This window comes from Chroicocephalus ridibundus, chromosome 7 (genome assembly GCF_963924245.1).
Source record: "Chroicocephalus ridibundus chromosome 7, bChrRid1.1, whole genome shotgun sequence".
NCBI lineage: Eukaryota > Metazoa > Chordata > Aves > Charadriiformes > Laridae > Chroicocephalus > Chroicocephalus ridibundus.
Window position 1 is genome coordinate 34,247,240 of NC_086290.1, and position 19,899 is coordinate 34,267,138.

Below are 19,899 nucleotides of genomic sequence, written 5' to 3' on the forward strand. Positions count from 1 at the left end.
GAAATGGGTGAATGCGGAGAAGAAAACACACTAGCTGTTAGCTTTCAGACAAGTATTGGGTTAATGAGCATCAACAAAACATGAAGTGTGTGCAATAGAACTTTTCTAAGTACGGAAACAGTCCCTTGAAGCTATCTTGTACCTGTAATATTACTTTGGCAATGTAATATGTCCTTTGGCAAAAGAGGAGGAAGCAAACTGAACTAGAAGAGGGGTCTGTTTTCTACCCCTGTTAAGGAACTACAAAAGTTTCAGGAACTGAAATCCTGACTGATAATGAGCTACCAAGTACTTCTCCCACCTATTTTCTTTGCTTCCCTCTTTGAAATTAATGTGCTTGCTTTCTTTACCTTCTTCTTGGAGCTGCTTTCTTCAGGGTTCTTTGGCCGGTAGTTTTTCACAACTTCTGGCTGCAGGCTGTCAAACTTAGATCTGAACCAGCGCTGAGCTTCTTCTAGGCTAGTTGTGATCTAGGGAAAACAGTGTAATTAGAACGGCTGAGAGAACAGTTAATGCATGCTGCTTTCCAGTTTTTGAGCAAGAAGGGGCAGAACAGCACACAACTCAAATCCTTCTGTATGTAGGCGTGGAGCTCTCCATGATGCCCTCTTCCATTGCTGTGAAAAGAATCTATCCGAGAGGTCCTCACTACAAAGTTGCCCCTCTCTTAATGGGTAATGAAGTCAACAGGGGTCTCCAACACAGCATAAAATACAGAGACATTGGGAAGAAAATGGATGCTGAGTACCACAAACTCCTAAGAGAGATCATGGAAGACTAACTTTACCTGAAGAATGCTGTAGAAATACTCTCTTGCTATTAAGGTCTCTTTCTAAGCACAGAACAGTGCTCGGACTGATAAGCAGCACGTAAGACCTCAGGCTGGGGCACCTCTATTACTTCTTTAATTTTACTTCATGCTGGTTAATACCCTATAAAACATCTAAACTAGACTTTCACCCCCAACTACTTATAGTAATCCATGCAAGTTATAACAATTTGAATATTGTGGTACAGTAGAGCAAGGATGAGGTGATGCAAGGACAAAGGACTTCTTGGGGCAGGGGGAGAGTGGGTGGGAAATGTGGTTTTGCATGATGTCACATACAGAGTGACACAAGATCAGCTCAGGGGGGCAATTTACTTGGCCACAACTCTTTCAGTTGGTTAATACAAATATCTTGAGCTGATAAAAACAATAGGTGTGGGGGACAAAAGCTATTCTTACAAGCACCACTAAATGGAAGTGATTCACAGAAAAGATAAAACCTTTCATTTTAATTTTTTTAAAAAAGTTATGATAAATGCCACTTAGTTCAGAAGGCCAAGGATGCACATCACTGCTCACCAGAGGCCTACATCTGAGATTGAAAGGGTTACTTGGTGCATATGATGAAATACTATCTTTTGACTTTCAATGAATAATTATTCTAATGCTATCTAGTCTCACCTGTTCTGACTCTATGCTGGCTTCCTTCAGTTTCTTTTCTGTATCCTCTTTATATTTCTTCAGATGTTTGACTGTTTTTTCCAGTTTCTGGGTAGAAAAAGAAGTAACGTTAATTTCTATAGAATTTTTTCATGACACAAATAAAAAATTGCAACATAACGGCAGGACTCTCCAACCTTTATTGTAAACAGCTTAGAGTTGTATAGTTTAAAAAAATAAAAATCCTGTCTGTCTCTAAAGCCAGATATATCGGGAATATATGTTAAGTTGTTACTCAGGCTTTCTGGAGCAGACACAGTAAGATTTATAGGAATATCTTTTGACCGAGTTCATAAAGTCTTTTACCACCTCTTCTAAAACCCCACAGATTTTGCACAAAAATGCATCCATGGGTGTCTCGCCACTTCATCATGCTGTTAGCACTTTACCCCACATTCGTTTTCCAGCTGCTGCCTTTGCCTTCTCTCCGCTTCCAGCTGGGTCTCCAGCTGCCTGTTCTGCACTTGCACTTCATGTCGGTTTTTCAACAGCACTTGCATCTCGCTCTGCACACTTTTCAACTCTGACACAAGTTTCTGGATGTCCTGTGACTGAGGACAACACAAGAATGAAATCCCAACAACATTTTAGCAGATCAGTCTCTTCAGGAAACTGGTCAAGCAAACTCACTTGTTCGTAATTCATCTTCCAATAATCCTGTTTTATTGCTTCCATTTTCCTCAGTTCAGATTCTGTCTCCTGGAAATTGTTGAGAGAAACAAAACTTCATGAATTTTTCAGGCTCACTGGCTGTGATTTGGGAACTATTTCTGCAGATGTCTGCACATTGTGTCCTTATTTCTTGCCTTATGAGACTGAAGTTAAGAGAACCCATGCCCCGCTGAGGAAAGGGGAACTAGCAGGTGGCAGAGTTGCAAAGGAGTCTAGATTCTCATTTAGGATCAGGTACCAGTTGAACTGTAAGTTCTATGGCTATAAAGGATAGAAAGGGACTAATCACTACACAAGCAACGTTTGGCCCATTCAGTAATTAAACAGACTGTATCCACAAAATGATAAAAAGGACAAATGCTACTATAAAAATCTAATGGGGGGATGGGACTCTATGGCATCATATTTAATATGGGGGGGGAGGAGGGACTACAGGAGAAGCCACCCAATTACTGTAGCTGCATCTTCTGTTCAGAATTTGAGTCTGGAGTTAGTTTTATTTTCAAGTCTAGCTCCACTGCAAAGGATCAACAGCAGTCCTACTCCGTGGAGAAAAAAGTTCTCAACTGGGACATCTGTTTTTATTGACAAATGTGTGTATACCTCTGCCCTTTCTGTGTTAGCTTTACAGGCCAGGCATTGTCTGACTTCAGCTCTTTGGCTTTTTAGCTTTTCCGTGTAACTGGGCAAAGACTTTTCCAGCTCTGTTACTTTCTGCTGCAGCTCCCTGTTAGCATAGGAAACTTCAGCCAATTTGAAGGAGGATTCTTCAATGGATTTCTTTACCTAGGGGAAAGAGGAAAAAGTGAGTTCACATTAAGAATTAGCTCACTCTATAAAACAATTAACGAGCACGCCCAATTGATTTGCTGTATCTGAAGTGTGCCACAGCACCTGTGTGTTTTCACTTTTCTTTAATACCCTTCTAACAAAGGAAAAAAAGTGAATAATACTGAGTAATACTAAGGTTATGCTGAGCCTTATAATCCAGCCCCCGGGAAATAAAGCAGACTTCCAAACCAGTATTTTATCCACGAAGATTGTTATACAACTCCAGATTATCCTTTTGAAGACACTGAATGCTGATATCAACGTCTAGATCTTATGTACAATAAGATATATAGTGTTGAGGGATACAGAGTGGTACTTGAAAATGTTGGGAGAGCACAGATATGCATGTCCACCACGCGATAAAATTCAGTTTGTTGTATGCAAGTGACAGACAGCTCCACGACGAATGGAAAAGGAGACAAATATTTGTCATAAGCTGCTCTTGTTCTGTTGGAAAACTGTAAAGCAGAACTCTTTCCCTGGAAATCATTCACTGAAATCTTTTAATTCTCTCCCTTGTCACCTCAGCAGATTCTTGACAGGCAGCTTTCCTCGAAGCCTCTTGCTCAATTTGAAACTGCTTCTTCAAAGACTTTAAGTGTTCAGCAGACATCTTTTCCTCAGTCTTGGCTTTTTCCATTAACTGTTCCCTTTAAAGAGAGGAAACAAAGCAATAATTCACATTTCTATTTAATATGCTTTATTTTTTAAAACCAGGAATAGGAAAGACAATTGTAAATACTTTTGTCTTGGAAATACTCTCTGCACCACTACTGTTTAAAGATTGGAATGTTTTCTAATATTTTTAGGACAACTTACTTTCCCTTACAAAACTAAATGGCTAAGCCTGTTTAGACAAAGGATAATGAGGAGATTCAGACTGCGCCTACACTTAGGTTTGAGGTTTTACTTACTAGTGTTCAGTTTTGGGTGGTGAATTTAAACAGCTATCCTGTGCTCCCCTTGCTACAGCTACTGCAGGCCACTTCAAAGTGGAAGTGATATCTGCTGTCCTCATGGAAAAAGCTGTTTGTAGATGAGCCATAATGACCCTGGGTAAGCAGTTCCTCAGTACAGCAGAGTAGGTCAAAGAGTCATTATGGGAACGAGTGAAAGAGCCCATTTCTGTAGCTCTGCAGGAATCTATCTGTATCATGCTGATATTGATAGATGAATAAAGCCATAAAGCTCTGATGTTAGTGCAAAGTAATGTTTCTCCTCAAGTGTAGTATCATGGATCTGGTCTTACCGGCAGGCCATCAGCTGTTGATGCTCAGTTTCTTTACTTTTCAGTTCACATTGGGTTTGGATCAGCTTGCTCTGCAGGGTGTTATTAACCTGCAGAACTTCTTCCAAATGACAAACAAGTTTCTTGTTGTCTGCTCTAGTACTTTCTAGTGCCTTACAAAGTGGTTCCACCTGTGCAGTGACAACAAATCAGATCTATACTTACCCAGATGAAAAAGCTTGGAAAGGAATATTTTTTTCCCTTTCCAGGCAGTATCAACTTACAGGAAGTAAGAGTGCATTCACCAACTGTCTGATTACAAATGTCCTAAGAACAGGCATCTAGATGGGAATCCTTACAATGCCAATCCATTCACTGGCTTAGTCAGAAGGATCAGAACAATTTTTCATATAGCCATGACTTTCTTGGGAGAGGGGAAAAATGTTCTTTGCCAATAGTGAGTGTGTTCGGGTTGTAAAGTAATCCTTTTGACACTAAGTATTATGAAGACAGATGAAAGGAATTCCTTGGACTCCTTCCCCCCCATTCTAATAGCAAAAAAATAATAGCTATGTAAACTTCCAAAATCTCTGTTCACATTAAGTATCCAGCTGCGGACTGTAAAACCTTCATTTGTGCCAAGGAGTTTTTCTTTGGAGAGGAGATGCTTCCCTCCTTCAACACTTGGATAACGATTTTCCTGCTCCACAGCTAAAAGTTGATACAATATTTTTGCCTTGATTCACATGAATGTGTCAACCGTACTGTATTCAGTTAAAGAAAAGGTACTTGGCTCAACATTAAAAATGCAGTGGTGGCTCTTACTACGGAAAAATGTAGTCTCTACCTGGCTGCTGTGCTGCCTTCCCATGGCAATCAGTTTGGCTTGGCAATGTTCCAGTTCTGTTTCTAACCTCTGTATTTTCTGTTGTATCTGGCTCCTGAAAATGGAAATTGGATTAAAAAAATCAAGCATTAAGTCAGTTTGTGCACATCTCCTCTGAAGTGGTGACCATCTCACAGTTTGGTTCTCTACCTTAACCAATTAAGTTTTGCCTGTCACTGAAGTTAAATTGGTTTTTTACCTGCTTTCTGCACAAGGCCTGCCAAGCTTGCAGAGTTAGGTACAAGCACTTGGAGTATTTGTTTCACTAGTACTAAGGATGTTTCAGTGTTGCAGGAAAGATTACAGGAAACTTCTCAAACAAACTTGTCCTACAGCTTATTAGCCAGAATCATGGGGAAGATGCCACTCTTCAACTGTATCAGCCCCACTGCTGATAGACCACAGAAACAGCATCAGTTTCACCTACTTATCTTTTCTGAGATTGCTTATTTCGGTGTCCTTGTGTCCCAGCTCAGTTTGTACCGCATCCAGAGCTGCTTGCATCTTGTTACGAGAAGCTAACACGTGCTCCAGCATGGCTGTCACCTTACTGTTATCATCCTTTGCTGTGTCCAGCTGGTGCTGCAGGTTTGCCATCTGCAGTACAAGAAATCATTAGGAAAAGGAGTAGGAAAATCAGTCATCTCTTAGAGTTTTATTAAAGGATTCTTTTATAAGTAGCTGCATGCTTGCAGCAGTGCCAAGAGTATGCAATGGTTGTGAAAATAGAAATAGCTTCCTCTTATTACACAACCTTTGTTCTACCCCTGTTTTAAGCCCGAGCTGAGTGTGCGGTGGTGTTCTTGGTGGGTTTTTGTGGGTGTTTTCACTGAGAGTTCCCATGCTTCCAAACTCCCGGCACCCAGGCTTCAGAAAGTGCCACAGATGCACGAAGCTGGGTGCTCAGTCAAAACCGGTTGTTGATTCTAATGTTGCTTAGCCTAAGTTTTCACCTGCATCTCTTTAAAACAAAAAACACTCAAAGGTTTTGGTCCCTGTTAATTTTCAGCCATTTCTTCATTGTCATCAATTAGTCAACTGAAATTACCCATCATTCTAACTTGCGTTTCATGGTCATCACTCACCACATTAGTGTCTCCTTCATCATTCTCAGAAGACCATTCAGTTTTCAAAGACCTTGGAGAGAGAATATCTATTATATTCTCCAGTTTTTCTCCCATGTCCTTTATAGCATTTAACAGAATTCTCTGGCTGACCCTAGAGCTAGCTCCACGTTCAGACGCAGAGTTTCTTGAACATTCATCTTGTTGCAAATGAACTCGGTGTAAAGTAGAGTGGTGAGCACAATGATGTAAATCGTATTTCATAGTTTCTGCTCTTGAGCCTACAGCTGACCTAGCATTACGATCAGGAGACTTATGTTGCCAAGATCTTCCTGGGGATTTTTTTTCATTTTGTTGCCATTCCTTCTACAAAATCAGTCAGCCCTTGGAGGCAGTGAAGATGTGAATACCAAAACCAGAAATTGAAAAAACACTCTCCAAAATATTTATTCACTGGAGTAGAGTAGATGCTACATCTTATTCCTAAATCTGCATTACTTCAGGAAGATATTTAAGCTCTCTTCTGTGACACTTTCCACAGCACATTATGCAAACTCATGTGATTTCCCTCTGCATCTCAGCAGCAGCAAGACACAGTGCTGACTGGAACTTCATTAGAAGTCTGTGATGTCAGCCATTGTCATAGCTCTGCAGAGCCAGCACAGTCCCCTGGTTCTGAGCACCCCTCTCATCCGCTCCCACTGTGAGACCCTTCTACAGCTAGTTCTCTATATCTGCAAACCAATGGAACAGAGTGTTTCAACTTTCACGAAATCTGAAAGCATTCAGGTCATGGATTCCAATCATCAATGTAATATCCAATTGCCTTTGACTATCTGATGGACCATCCTCTATCATGGAGAATAAAGTACAAGAGAAACTTTGATTCACTTTGCTGTCTGGAGACAGAAGGCAAAAATAGGACCTCCTGTGTTCCAGGGAAGCGTCCTAAACATGGTTACCTTTTCTAATTTCTAGATCAATGGAGATTATGGATATGACTGACAGTTTGTCACTTTTCCCTCTTTAGTTTTACAAATCAGAATGATTACAAGATTGCTTTAGTATCTGAGAAGCAAGGGGAGTCTGTAAAGAGCATTTACTATTACGAGTTCATTCTTGCTTGTGAACAGAAGTCTCAATGCAGTTACTTGAATTTACAGCTTAGAATAGCAAACTCCTGACAGAGCAGAGTCCACTTCACAGTCTTATACCTACAGGCTTGGTTTCACTGCCCAGGATAACACAGCTCTTCTATGTACTTCTGTCTGTTAAGACTGAACGAACAGACTGAAGCAGAATAACTGTCTCTCTCCCAGCAATACAGCTAGACAATATTATCTGCAACTATTTGTTCTCTTACTGAGAAATAATAATAAATCCTGAGTGCTATCTTTATAATCCTGTAAAGTGTGCGTTTTCTAGCCTGAATACGTACAATCAACTTGCATGAAAAACCGCTCTGTTCAGCTGAGCTTCCATAGTTCTCATGTTTGTTTTGATGAAATTAGGTTCTGTTTCCAGCTGCAGACCAGAATGCTACAGTTAACACTGAACATATGCTCTGTTCTTCAGGAAAAAGTGTGTTGAATCTGATTTCTTATGGCTATGTAAGCATTAGTTAGTCTGACTCTAATTCTGAGGGGTAAGAAGTTCTCACAGTTCTGTTTCACCTCAGTGTGTTTGGTCTCTATGCAAAGCACTTACAAAGCTCGCTATTACCTAAATGTGTATCTACAGTTCTTCCTCCAGCTTCTGTACTTCAGTCTTAAGAAAACAGATGTGGCAAAACAGCTCAGCTTTCTTCTAGTGCAGAAATGGAAAAGCATTATCTTAACTGGAACACAGAAGTGGAGTGATGTGACAACGTCTCTCTGCCCATAGCAAATGTCTTCTTTTCCTTGAGTCCCATAGCAAGAGAAGCAGGAAGTGAATTGCTTCTAACTTATCCTTCCACAGAAATAATTCCAAATTAGAATTCCCCTTGTTTTAATCTAAGTACGATGTCTTGGTCGCTTCCGTCTGTCGCTACCATCAGACCTAGGACTATTGCATAAATGTAGATTTCTTGCTCTCTAATAATCACTACACATTCTGTGCTGTTTTTGAAAGAAACTCAGAATTTGGGACAGTGGTGCAAAGATTCCTACGGCATAGGTCACATTGAAGTAAAAGCTTTACTTTCAGCACCTCATTTACTGTCTAGCTAACTTCTGCTCAAGAAAGCTTACATATGCTGTTTATTTTTGCTTACCACCATGGTTTGCCTCCCTGCTTATTAATCTGTATTTTTTGTAAAGTTTTCCAGGTTTCTAATTTTTCAACCAATTTTCTACCCATATATTTTGTTTGAATGCCCCCTGGTGGTTCTTAGCCTTTCCACTATTTTCACACATTAAGCAACTTAATTAGCACAAATCGTAGAGATGCTACATCAACAGCATCTTGTCACCCAAAGGCAGTATGAGAGCATGATCGAAGATGATTTTGATACAGAACTCTCTTAATAGATGTGCTTGACCCCACACAAATAAATTAAGTAGCGAAGATAAATAAACACATCCCTACAAATTAAGTACTGAAGAGCTAAGGTTAAAGAACCTTATCTCAGAAGAACATGAAAAACGAGTTTCCCTTTTGAGCTGACAAATAGGATGCTGAAAGGTACCTGAAGTTTTCCTTTGTCACAGGTCAGTTTATTCTTGCTGTCAGTCAGCTCTGCCAGCACTTGTTGCACCTGCTGCTGGGCATGCTGAGGAAAAAAGAGCAGATGTCACCATTCCGTAGGAAAAATAAGGCAAAAAGCAGCAAAAAAGGTGCTCAGCGTCCTGAGTATTTTAACTTTCCTCTATCGCTTCAGGTATAAATTTTCAATTAGATGAAATGCTAAGAATTTTTTTTTAAAATATAAAAATATCCAAATGGCATAAATTCCTTCAAGACAGTTTAATCTCTAGGAGGAACTGCTCAAACCTTCCAGATGGCTACAAGAAGGCCACTGTCCTACAAGCGGAGAAATGAAGAGATGAAAGAAACCTTTGACAACACGGATCAGAGACACAAAAATAACTAGAAGAATGAGAAGGCAGGGAAAGAATTAAAATAACTTAGAAACACGGTAAAGAATACAAAAAAAATTGAAAAATCGGGTAACTTTTTAAGGTTTTGAATGCTCTATTAATTCACATTCTTTAACTGATGACTGCCAAAGGAGCTCTGTGTTAAACAGAAAAAAGGTATACATATGTTACAGACTAACTACTGTAGAAGTGTAACTTTGATTGTCGTGTAACAAACATTCAGAAGGTGCTCAGTTAATTCTTTTTAACATTGTGATGTTAGGACCTTATTGGCAGCTAAGTGTTTTTAGGATCTCCAGCGTATACAACTGGTCATTACATCCAACGTTGTAAAAAACAAAACAAACAAACAAAAAAAAAAAACGCAAACAAAAAAACCCCAATGGTAAAAGCACTGGTAGCACAGTGTTACTAAGCTTTTACTCAACTTTTCTGGAACTGGTCAAGTATCCTGATCCAGGTGACTGACAGTAGTGAGAAATAACGGAATGGGAACAAGTTAAATACAGGAACGAGGTCTCAAGTGCAAATCTGTTCACAATGGGCATCAAACTGTTGTTAATACCTTCCCAGTGCACACAAGGTGAATATATACAAGCTGTATACCGGTACTAGAAAATGGAATGGAGTCATGGGATTTTCATGACATACCTAAATGTCCAACACCTGAAGCTCTATATAGTCCTCTTAGCTCACCCCACACAGACATCTAAAAAGATGTAGTAACATTTGAGATACCTTATCCTTTTGTTTTCATTTTTTCCCATTTTTGATTCCTTAATTTGATCAGTCACTCTCCATAAAACATAGATTACTTTAAAGAGCACCTTGTTTACAGCTACAGTTACAGCTTAAGTTACAGCTTCCTTATCAGTAAGGTCACCTTATCTACTTTATTAGAGGCTTACCTGCTCATGTACCAGTGTGGCCAAGCGATCCAAGAGCCTCTTGTTCTCTTCCTCTAGTGTTTGCAAAGTGAATTTCATTGAAACCATTTCTAGCTATGAACAAGAAAATCCAACTCTAATTGAATTCTAACCACTGCAAGATTTCCACAGTCATAATACAGGAATATCACAAAACCTCAGCACTACATATGGACTAGGTATAGTCTCTCCTGTTTTGGAGAGCAATTCCACAACAGTGAAAGAATCATGCTGACTTCAGTCACAACACTAAGGCATTTTGCATTTATACCACAAATACTACCTTTCCTTTTCCAGGCTACGCATATGCAAGGAAGCTACACAGGTAAAACAGCTAGGAGAAGCTGAAAATTATTTATCATTTGCCATAGTAGCATAACAAACTTATTACTACAAATACAGTCTTGTGTAGGTAGGAATAGGGTTGCTGCTCCACAGGACACATCCATACAGACAAGAAAAATATCAAACAGCAAAGTGAACAATGTGGCTATAGTAAATATCACATTATTTAGAAATAATTTAGTTAAGAGAGAGTAAGCAAAATGAAAGGGAAAACTTAAAGACAACAATAAATTTAAAGAACAGCCATATGTATTGTAAGATACCTCATTCTCTGTTTTTTCTACTTGCAATTTGTTCCTTTCCTGTATTGTTTCATTTGCTGTTGTCCTTATCTGTCAAAAGAAATGTGAAATCATTGATACTTAAAAGCGTCTTGATTCATAGAACTACTACACATCTTCAGAACAGCTGATCTGAAGGTTGCAAGTCAACTCCCTCTCTTCCCTCCCTTTTCATGCTTCAGAGACATTACAAGTCAAAATATATATATATATATATGTATAGCATAGTGGGAAAGGGGAGAGTGTGTCACACTTGCCACTGCAATAAAAAAAATAATTGTTCCGAAAGCAAAGCTGGTATGTAAGTAAGAACTCTAGCGATGTGGGTCCAAGAGCAGCCTCCAAGAATATAGCTTTAAACCAGTAAGTTTTCTGTACCTCCTGTTGAAGAATTTCCTTTTCTGCCAGCAGAGATCCTTTCTCTTGCAAAGCTGTCTCAAGTTCACCTTGCAGTCTAGCAACAGTACGTTCCAAAAGCTGTCTCTGTGTGGTCGCTGCCTCCTCAGCAAGGCTTACTTTCTGCCTGTATTTGCCATGCTCTGTACGCAAGGCCTCCCTAAAGAAAGAGAAATTAGCCAAGTTGGAGTTCTAGCACAGAAGATGGCCTCCATATTAAATACCAAACTAGCCCTTCTGTGTTAGTAAGTGACAAGTGCTAGAGAAGCAGAAATTAAGGTGGTGAGAATGCAATGGAGAAAGGGGAGAAAGAGGCTGCAGACTAGAAAATTCCTCACAGCTGTCTTTGAAGCTGAGCCCTCTCACGCTGCACACTCTGCAGCTCTCCGAGAATGTTGGCATGGGCAGCGTTCAGAAGCGAGTCTTGCTCTTGCAGCTTATGAGTCTTTTCTTGTTCTGCCTAAAGGGGAAAAATTACCCAGGCAATAAGACTAACATCAGAATGATGTGGGATGAATAATTAATTCACAAAGTTGTTAATTTGTCATCGAGCTCCTGATCATCCCTATAGTTCTGCATATTGTGTTGTGATGCTTGTTGAATAGGGCGTCAAAGCTGAATTCACCTTACCTAGCTTTTATATATGTATTTAATCTCAGATCCTTATTACTTCCACTCAGCTTCTGCATTTACAGTACTTACAATGCTCATTAATTCCTATGTTCCTCTTTCTCAGTGGTTGTTACAGGATGTTTATACTGTTTAGAGAAACCGTATTATCATATTTACACTCTTTCTCCATAACATATGACTTTTTCTTCTGTACTGAAAATAAAGCTTTGCCAAAGAAGGACACTAACGCTTTTTTACCACGACCTTTATAGAACTTACACTGCTATATATAAAGTATTCTACTGTGTTCCCGCAGATTATCAGTATTAGGAATTAGTCTGTTGTTTAACGTCTGAGCTGCAGACAACATTCTTGGACTCTAACAGTAGGCGACATACCTTAAGCATGGTCTGATGATCTGAAACGAGTTTAGCATTCTCCATGGCAACACTTCGGAGTTTGGTGCTGAGCTCTGAGCATTGCTGGCTTAAGTGGTCATTAAGGACCTGGTTAGAAGGAGGAGGAGGAGGAGGACAAACATGTTTTCAGTGTTTTGGGGTTTTTTTTCTGCATAGTAGGCTGTCAGAAACTTTTTAAAAATCTCTTGCAGACATGGAAAAATCTATTTTAGGTAGAAAGTGTCCAAAAAAATTTGTTCAGGTAGTCCCAGTTTATGATAGACTTATTCCAAGGCGTTAAAAGTTTACAGTAGTGGGGGAAAAAAGAGAACATAGTTTAAACTACCAATCAAGCATAACTTACTAGTTTTAAAGTCCAGAAAAAAGTAATGTTTTTAAGGCAAAGAAGGTAAAAATTGAAAATGGACCCCTCTACTAATTGCATAGTTGAATTATTGTAGATAACAGAAAAATGGAACTTTCTGTGAAAGACATATCCAAATCCCATTACCAGTGAACACCACCCAATAGACAAGTATCTGTTGGGGGGGAGGGGAAAAAATAGAAAAATGTTTTCTAAAATATGTTCTAAAAACAGGGAAAGTAGAATAAATAAATTTTTTTAGAATGTACCGAGGTAAAACTTTTGTCACAAAAGGCAGAGGAAATTTTAGCCAAGCGGGTACTCCCCATTTGACTTATTAATAGAAATATATTCCTGTAGAATCTAAAGGTGCAAAGGAATATAAATGTACTACTTCAAGGGTAGATAGAAGAGGCAGCAGCAGTAGTTCTGCATGTCCTGGCCCCTGAGGAAGACACTTTCAAAAAAAGCTGATTCAAAATAAGTATTGGGAAGAAAACTTTCCAACCCTAAGGCTAGGAAATATGGAACAGTTACCTAGGCTAGTGATTGAATTCCTTCACTGGAAGTTGTTCATTAGCCCGCGTTACCTGAGGGTACTAAACTTTGTCTCCTGACCTGCATTTGAGGCTTCCCAATAAATGTATAATCGTTTCTCACTGTAATCACTCATTTTGTTATACTTTATTTCCATTTTAAAAACAAGAGTAGCTATTCTCATTACCTGTACTTTCTCTGCTGTTTCTCGCAGGGCAGTCATTTTAGACTGAAGTTGCAGGTTCTCTTTGCGTTGTTTGCTAAAGGACAGCTGTGCATTCTAAGGGGCAATAAAACAGAACGTCCACTGAGAAAAAATTTAAATGTCATTTAAGCAGGCACTTCACAATCATCAAGTCTTTGTTTCATACTTGCCTATTTCCTTTAAGCTATTGTCACATGGCTGGCTGCTCTTGCAAGTACTGACATGGTTCCTATAGTACAAGCCTCTTTCTGAAATATACCTTGAAATAATAACCAAAGTGCTACCTGCTCTAACTTAGCTTTTAAAGTTGAGGGCAACTTCATACACTTCTGAGCTCAAACTTATTAGTCTCCACTACAATTAATCTCAGTACTTCTGAACTTTAAAAAATCTCCCTGACAGAAGTGGTACAATTCACAATTGAAGGAATCCTGTGCCAGCATTGTGAGACTCCACATCTAAGCTGAACTTTTACCTCACCTTCACTGAAACTTACTCTGAAATTTCAGAGACTTCAGACAGCGATCACAGTCCCTACCTAGGCACTAAGCATACCTCTTTACCCACTTAGTAAGCAGCTGATCAAGGTTGTTACTATTCTGTAGTATTATTCACCAATCTATCTATTTGTCTCTTTTGTATGCAATACTTGTGCTACCACAACTGTGTTTCATGGTCAGTTCTAGCTTTCCAGGGAAGGCATTCATAACACTGTTTTGATATTCCAGTAGAATATGAAGGTTAATCTTTCAAAACATAAGTAGGGCAAACCCAAACTAGTAACATAATAAAATAAGACATAAAATGGTTATAGCCTTGGTCACATTTGGCACTTGTCCACGTAAAAATTCTGCCTCTGAAGTGTGGCACGTTTGAAAGACCCCATATAGGCTGTTCTGATCTTTGTTTAGCTATTTTCCTCACCAATGCTTGTTTAAAAACTTACTTTCACTTCTTCTTCAAGCTGGGAAATGATACAGTTCCTGGAGTCTAAAAATAGAAAATAACATCAGGACATGCTTTGTTATCTGTTGTGTAATTTTAAAAGGTGACACTTTGATTTAATGTTTGAGTTTACCTAAGTTACTGAATATACCACAAACAGGTAAGACTTCTACAAATGTTTTCTTCTTGATAACTTCAGTACTTCAGCATAATTACTTTCATTATAATTTATTTAATTTTAAAATTAAGCATGCCATCATGCCAATCTCCTACACATACCACTTCTGTGATTGCTTGAGCACATCAAATCTCTCCATCTCTCAAAATAAGTCTCTTATTCAGCTGTCTAGCATGTAAGCAACTCATTTGTCCCGACTATAACCCACAGCCCATACGCAACTTTACAAGTTTTTGTGCATTGACAAAGAACAATAGTTAGATCCCGAATTAAACCATACAGATCTAAAAGCAGAAGTATTTTTGTTGGAACTTGAATCAACCTCTTATTCTGCTGTGCTGTATAACACACCAGAAGAAAAGGAAAACGAGACAATTCAGCATGAGCAGGGTAAGGAAGGAAATCTAGACAAAAATATTATGACATCCAAACTATCATCAAAGGATCACTCAAAAGTTCCTTCAATTAATGAAAAGAAAAAGCAGAATTAGTTGACAGATAGTAAAGAAAATTTGTACGTCTCATTTAAATTTGTCATTTGCATATGGATTTGTTCTGAAGGAAAGAATTCTTCTGCCATCGTTATCCCCCATTCAGCCAACTCTGCCACAACAAGTTTCTCTCCTCTTGCCATGCCTTACGCAGAAATGCTGACTGCCTTTTGTGAGCAACAGGTTAATTATTGCATGTGTGGTTCACAGAATAACAAACAAAACATATGAGAAATGTGAACACTTCTGTAAAAGGAGTAGCTAGAAATCTTAAACAGGTCCTGAGGGAAGGATCACAAGAAAATAACTATCCTGTGATTTAGGCATGGTTACTGTGAGTTATTTGGGAATAAGGAATAGACTTTAGGTTAGGAACGTTTACCTTTAATTTTGACAATATGGATCTTCCCCCTACCCTGAAGTGCATTAAAAGCCACTTAGCTTCCTTATAAGCAGCTACTTTCACATCAGTAGACTGGGAATCTAAATGAGATCAACCAGAGGCTCGTCCAAGATGCTTGTCCTTATTCTGATGTTTAATAGAGCACATTTTTTTAATCAGCTGCAAAAAGACTCAATAACAACGGGCATTCTACTTGCACATCCGTTCAGGAATCTTGTGTTAATGGTTACTTGCTAGATCAAGTCTCCTTTGAAAAGAATTTATGCTAATGGAATCTTTTCATATTATTGTTGTGTATTCATTACCCTGATTACCACTGGTGTTAAGTTTCCTCTAGGTAAGGAGAGGCTTTAGAAACATCACATGCAAACTAAAGGCCTTTAATATTTCATCACCTCTTAAGCTGCCCTCCATTCCTGTTGACTGGTACACCTGCCACAGGTCTGGAGGACCTCAGTGCTCATTTTCTCTCACTGTGGAAGCAGTGAGAGAAGTGCTAAAAAGATACGACAAGAACCCACTGTCATACCCAGCTCCGCTTTCAGTTGTGCGCAGTGTTGCTCCAGTTGGGCAGTTCTTTCCTCCTCCTCTTGCTGCCTAAATCGGGTGAGCTGGACATCTTTACGCAACTCTTGGCAGTCCTGCTGTAATATCTGTACCTGCAACGATATCACAGATTATTCTTTAAGATGCAGAATTCAGTCAGGCAAACCTAAGCAAATTTCAGAGCCTACAAGGTTGATCTAACTAGAAAAGATATAGCCTGATCAGCTTCTCCTCTCTTTCTGCTTGTCCCACTCTTATGCAGAAGACTTTTATGGTAAGCAACTCAATTTCTATATGTAACGCAGTGTATGCGTGCTTACAGTCATCTTTATGTGACAGGCAGAAACTAACAAGTTTTCAGAATTCAAGACTACAGAAAAGATCAAGCTGTAAAAGAGGAAGGTGAATGCAACACTCAAGACACTTAACAGGTCTGTCTCATGCCATTTTGTGCGGAATTTTTTTTGTTTTAACACTAACTAATAAATATACCACAGGGTCAAATATAACCATCAGAAAGGGATAGATGAATTAAAGTAACCTTTGCTTCCCACATGATATATAATTCATATAGTTCAATAATGTATCCATCATTTTTCTGCTTCTGCTGTAGAAGAACACAAAGATGATAAAAGGCATGTAGGAAAAATATGTAGTAATTTCTAACAGAACTGTGCATATTTTAAGAAAAAAGAGACCTTGATGATCATCAAAAAATCAAAAAAAACCCTTAGTTATTCAAGTATTGGTACTTTGCTACTCACTTTATCCTTTGTAAACTGTTGCTATGAATTCAGAGTGTTGGAGTGACTGCATGTGGCTTGTGTGTGTGCGTGCAGAGGGATTGGTTTTGTTTATTTGAATTATGTGCAAGCCAGTTCATTTCTAGCATGAACTATGGCCCCTCGCCACACTCCAAAATAGCTAGATAATACAACTACAGCTGAGAACAAAAATCTAGCTTTGTCATCGTGACAATTAATGGAGAAAACATTCTTACTCCCAGAAGGTTTTAGATGTCAACAGAATATTTTTCAGAAATTGTATTTTTTATTTATTTCTATCTATTTATCAGTACCTCAACTATAAGGAGGCTTGTTCAGCCTGGTGAAGAAGACATTAAGTCAGGATCCAGTTGTGGCGCACAAATCTGAGAGGTAGTTACAAAGATTATGAAGTCAAACTCTTTTCAGTTGTATTGAATGATTTAAGAAGGGGCAGTGGTCTCAAATTTAAGCTTGAAACGTTCAGATTGGATGCTAGGAAAAAAACATCTTAACTGGAACATTACTGCAGCACTATAAAAAAAAAAATACCTAAAGCAGCCATGGAATTACAGTCCTTGAACTCTGCTAGACAAAACCACCACTGCCCCAATCCAGTGTTTGTGATACTCCTACTTTGAGCAGAAAGTTTGACTACTTGATCTCTTCTGATTAACATTTGTACAAAATGTTGGAGTTAGAAAGTGTTTTAACTGGTTTCTAGCAATGACATTCAAGTTCTTGCTCTTCCTCCCAGATGAGAAAATGAAAATAGATACAAAAGAAGACAGAAGTTTTCTCAAACCTGCTTCCGTTCTGCTTCTACTGTTGTTTCCATGTCCTGTACATGACACATCACAGTTGCTTGGGATTCCTCCAAAGACTCCCGCAGGCTGATCTCCTGGGACAGCTGTTCTGTTAGCTAGAAAAAATAAACACTTTCTGACCCAGGTCTAATTAAGTAGATTGAACAAATACTTCGAGATCATATATAAAAGATATTCTGTCTGTATATTTAGTTATGAGCATGGCTGGCAGGTTCCTCTGGGTTGTGAACATTCCAGAATCGCACCCAGAAAAGTATTTAAGGATCTTCAAATCTTTAGATAATACTTGTCAAATTCAGCCTCCTACTAAGCTCCTTGCTCTTGTACTTACCTCCTGAAGTCTACAGTTAAATTTCTGTTTTGTGTTTCTCAGTTCCTCTGCTGCAATTGCTACGTCCATCTAAAGATGAAAGGAACAGATATTTTTATCCTTTCATGTTCATAACTATTGCAAAAGCAATAGGCATTATAAAACGCAACTGCCACGCTAACACCTAGAACTTGATTTCTATCTCCAGTCTGATGTTCTCTGTTCTGAAGCACTGAATATAAGAGTGCAAGCACTAAGAAGCAATGCATTCTTTAATACAATTAATGAGGTTGACTGACATACTCCATTGAAGTTCTCTTCACAGGAGATAGTAATAAAAGTATAAGACTGAAATCCAGAGAATTAAAAATTCCTGGAGAAACAGAAAAGCTATTGAGAACTCTGTGCATGAAAGCTAGGATGAACTTAAGTCACAAAGATGAGAAAATTACAAGTCTCAAATACTTTTATTCTTGATTTGCTTTCTTTTTTTTTTTTTAATTGCTGGAAGCACAGATTCTCCTTTTCAAAAGTGCCAACAATATATCTTACTGCCAACAATATATAATAAACTCCTTTTTCCAGCTGAGTATACTTTCTGTTTAACTATGTCGGAGATGAATGTACTTAAAAACCAGTCTTTTAATACTTGAAACCATAAGAAGATCATTATCTTTTGTACCTTGGATGCAGTAGTAATCTCCAGAGCAGTACTCAGTCTCTGAACTTCTTCTTTTGCTTTTTCTTCAGCCTCTTTCATATCACTTAGGTGTTGGCGCAACTTCGTTGCTTCTTGCTGTACAATCTTCATTTCTTGCAAATGCTCCTCGTGGATTGCATTCAGGCGGTGCTGCAACTGGGCTGCCGCAAGGAAAAGGCAAAAAACTTTCACTGACAGAAAAAGCATATGGAGGGACAGTGAACAAAGTGGTAAACCCCCAAATTTTCTACTACCTGCATGCTTTGGATTCAGTTCCTTTTCTGTCTGCAGCCGGAAGATGTTTAATTTCAGTGTCTGTACAACACTCTCTAACCGACACATTCGATTCACCAGCGTTTCACAGTTTCTCCACAGTGTGTTTTCTCCCACAAATGCTACCCTGGCCTGCACAGGGCTAATGGCTGGGTGACTGGCAGGTGTTTCTGACGTCTTTGAGTGGAAATGGTTGAGGCTGAAAAGGAGAAAAGACTGACCTACTCTGTGTATGCATACCTTACCCGACATTGCACGTATATGCATTACAGATGCGATTAGATTAGAAACCACATTTCATAGTGCTGGAAGGTTTCCTGTGACCCCAGGTTGTTGTAGCCTATTCTTGCTGTCTCCGCCAGTACCACTCCCTCAGGGAAAGAAGAGCAAAGCATGGCAAATGAGTGTAAGGAGCAATAAGATAAGCAAAACCAAGAAAAGTGCGTGCTCTCCAAGAAGGAAAAAGCTTACCCCTCCCTTCTCCCTACCTCTGCCCATCGACGCCGAGTGCCTCCAGGTCTCGCACCAGCCCGTTGGTTTGCTCTTCCACCACCCTCATCCTCAGGTGGAGCACCATGAAGGCCTCGGGCGCGGTTGCCCTGACGCTCGTGGGGATGATGGTTGGCCTGGCCATTGCCGCTCCAGCGGCCTCCCTCTCCCGCCCTGAGGAGACCCGCACCGGCCATGCCTGAGGCACCCCCTACATGGCAGCCGCCCCGGTCCTGCGACACCCCCTCCCTGCCCGCCGCGCCCCCTCACCCCCTCCGCACCCCAACCGCCGCCGTGGCGCTCCCTCCCCTTCAAACCCACCCGCTCCCCGTGCGGCCGGCCCCGCATGCGCGCCCACAGCCGCGGCGGCCGTCCAGAACCTGGGACAAGGCACCCCGGGGGAGGTGTGTGTCCGCATGCGCAGCAGGCGGGCCGCCGGGGCACGCTGGGAGCTGTAGTTGTAGCTCTAGCTACAGCCGCGGGACGGCGGCTTAAGAGAAGTGCGTGAGGTGGCGGTGGCCGGGTGCTCCGGGGGTCCGGCCTCCTGAGGGTCCGGCCTCACCCTCCGGTGTCAGGGTGCGCCTCAGCCTCCGCTGGTGAGCGGCGTCCTGGGATGCGCACAGCAGGTTCTGCTTCTCCTCCCTCCGCCCCGCCGCGCA

General features: G+C 40.1%; 1 protein-coding gene across 4 annotated transcripts in view; it reads right to left on the reverse strand.

Annotated features, from left to right (window-relative positions):
• Nucleotides 1-19,604, reverse strand: part of CCDC150 (coiled-coil domain containing 150) — a 24,453-nt gene extending 4,849 nt beyond the window's left edge. For 2 of the 4 annotated variants that reach the window (XR_010072107.1, XR_010072106.1), the window contains exons 1-23: nucleotides 19,240-19,504; nucleotides 18,733-18,950; nucleotides 18,461-18,639; nucleotides 17,800-17,868; nucleotides 17,447-17,563; nucleotides 15,861-15,990; nucleotides 14,261-14,304; nucleotides 13,297-13,389; nucleotides 12,209-12,316; nucleotides 11,537-11,658; nucleotides 11,181-11,358; nucleotides 10,785-10,853; nucleotides 10,159-10,251; nucleotides 8,839-8,922; nucleotides 5,534-5,703; nucleotides 5,068-5,161; nucleotides 4,242-4,411; nucleotides 3,516-3,642; nucleotides 2,765-2,947; nucleotides 2,120-2,188; nucleotides 1,879-2,040; nucleotides 1,451-1,537; nucleotides 351-470 (exon numbers count right to left, since the gene is read on the reverse strand). Coding sequence is in view for 2 of the 4 variants with exons in the window: in XM_063342516.1 (XP_063198586.1) it covers nucleotides 351-470; nucleotides 1,451-1,537; nucleotides 1,879-2,040; nucleotides 2,120-2,188; nucleotides 2,765-2,947; nucleotides 3,516-3,642; nucleotides 4,242-4,411; nucleotides 5,068-5,161; nucleotides 5,534-5,703; nucleotides 8,839-8,922; nucleotides 10,159-10,251; nucleotides 10,785-10,853; nucleotides 11,181-11,358; nucleotides 11,537-11,658; nucleotides 12,209-12,316; nucleotides 13,297-13,389; nucleotides 14,261-14,304; nucleotides 15,861-15,990; nucleotides 17,447-17,563; nucleotides 17,800-17,868; nucleotides 18,461-18,639; nucleotides 18,733-18,950; nucleotides 19,240-19,385 (2,832 nt within the window). In the remaining 2 variants the exon portion in view is untranslated. Of the gene's footprint in view, nucleotides 1-350; nucleotides 471-1,450; nucleotides 1,538-1,878; nucleotides 2,041-2,119; nucleotides 2,189-2,764; nucleotides 2,948-3,515; nucleotides 3,643-4,241; nucleotides 4,412-5,067; nucleotides 5,162-5,533; nucleotides 5,704-8,838; nucleotides 8,923-10,158; nucleotides 10,252-10,784; nucleotides 10,854-11,180; nucleotides 11,359-11,536; nucleotides 11,659-12,208; nucleotides 12,317-13,296; nucleotides 13,390-14,260; nucleotides 14,305-15,860; nucleotides 15,991-17,446; nucleotides 17,564-17,799; nucleotides 17,869-18,460; nucleotides 18,640-18,732; nucleotides 18,951-19,239; nucleotides 19,505-19,561 lie in introns of those variants that run through there. The other 2 variants (XM_063342516.1, XM_063342517.1) reach the window with 2 other exon arrangements.
• Nucleotides 19,605-19,899: the final 295 nt, after the last annotated feature.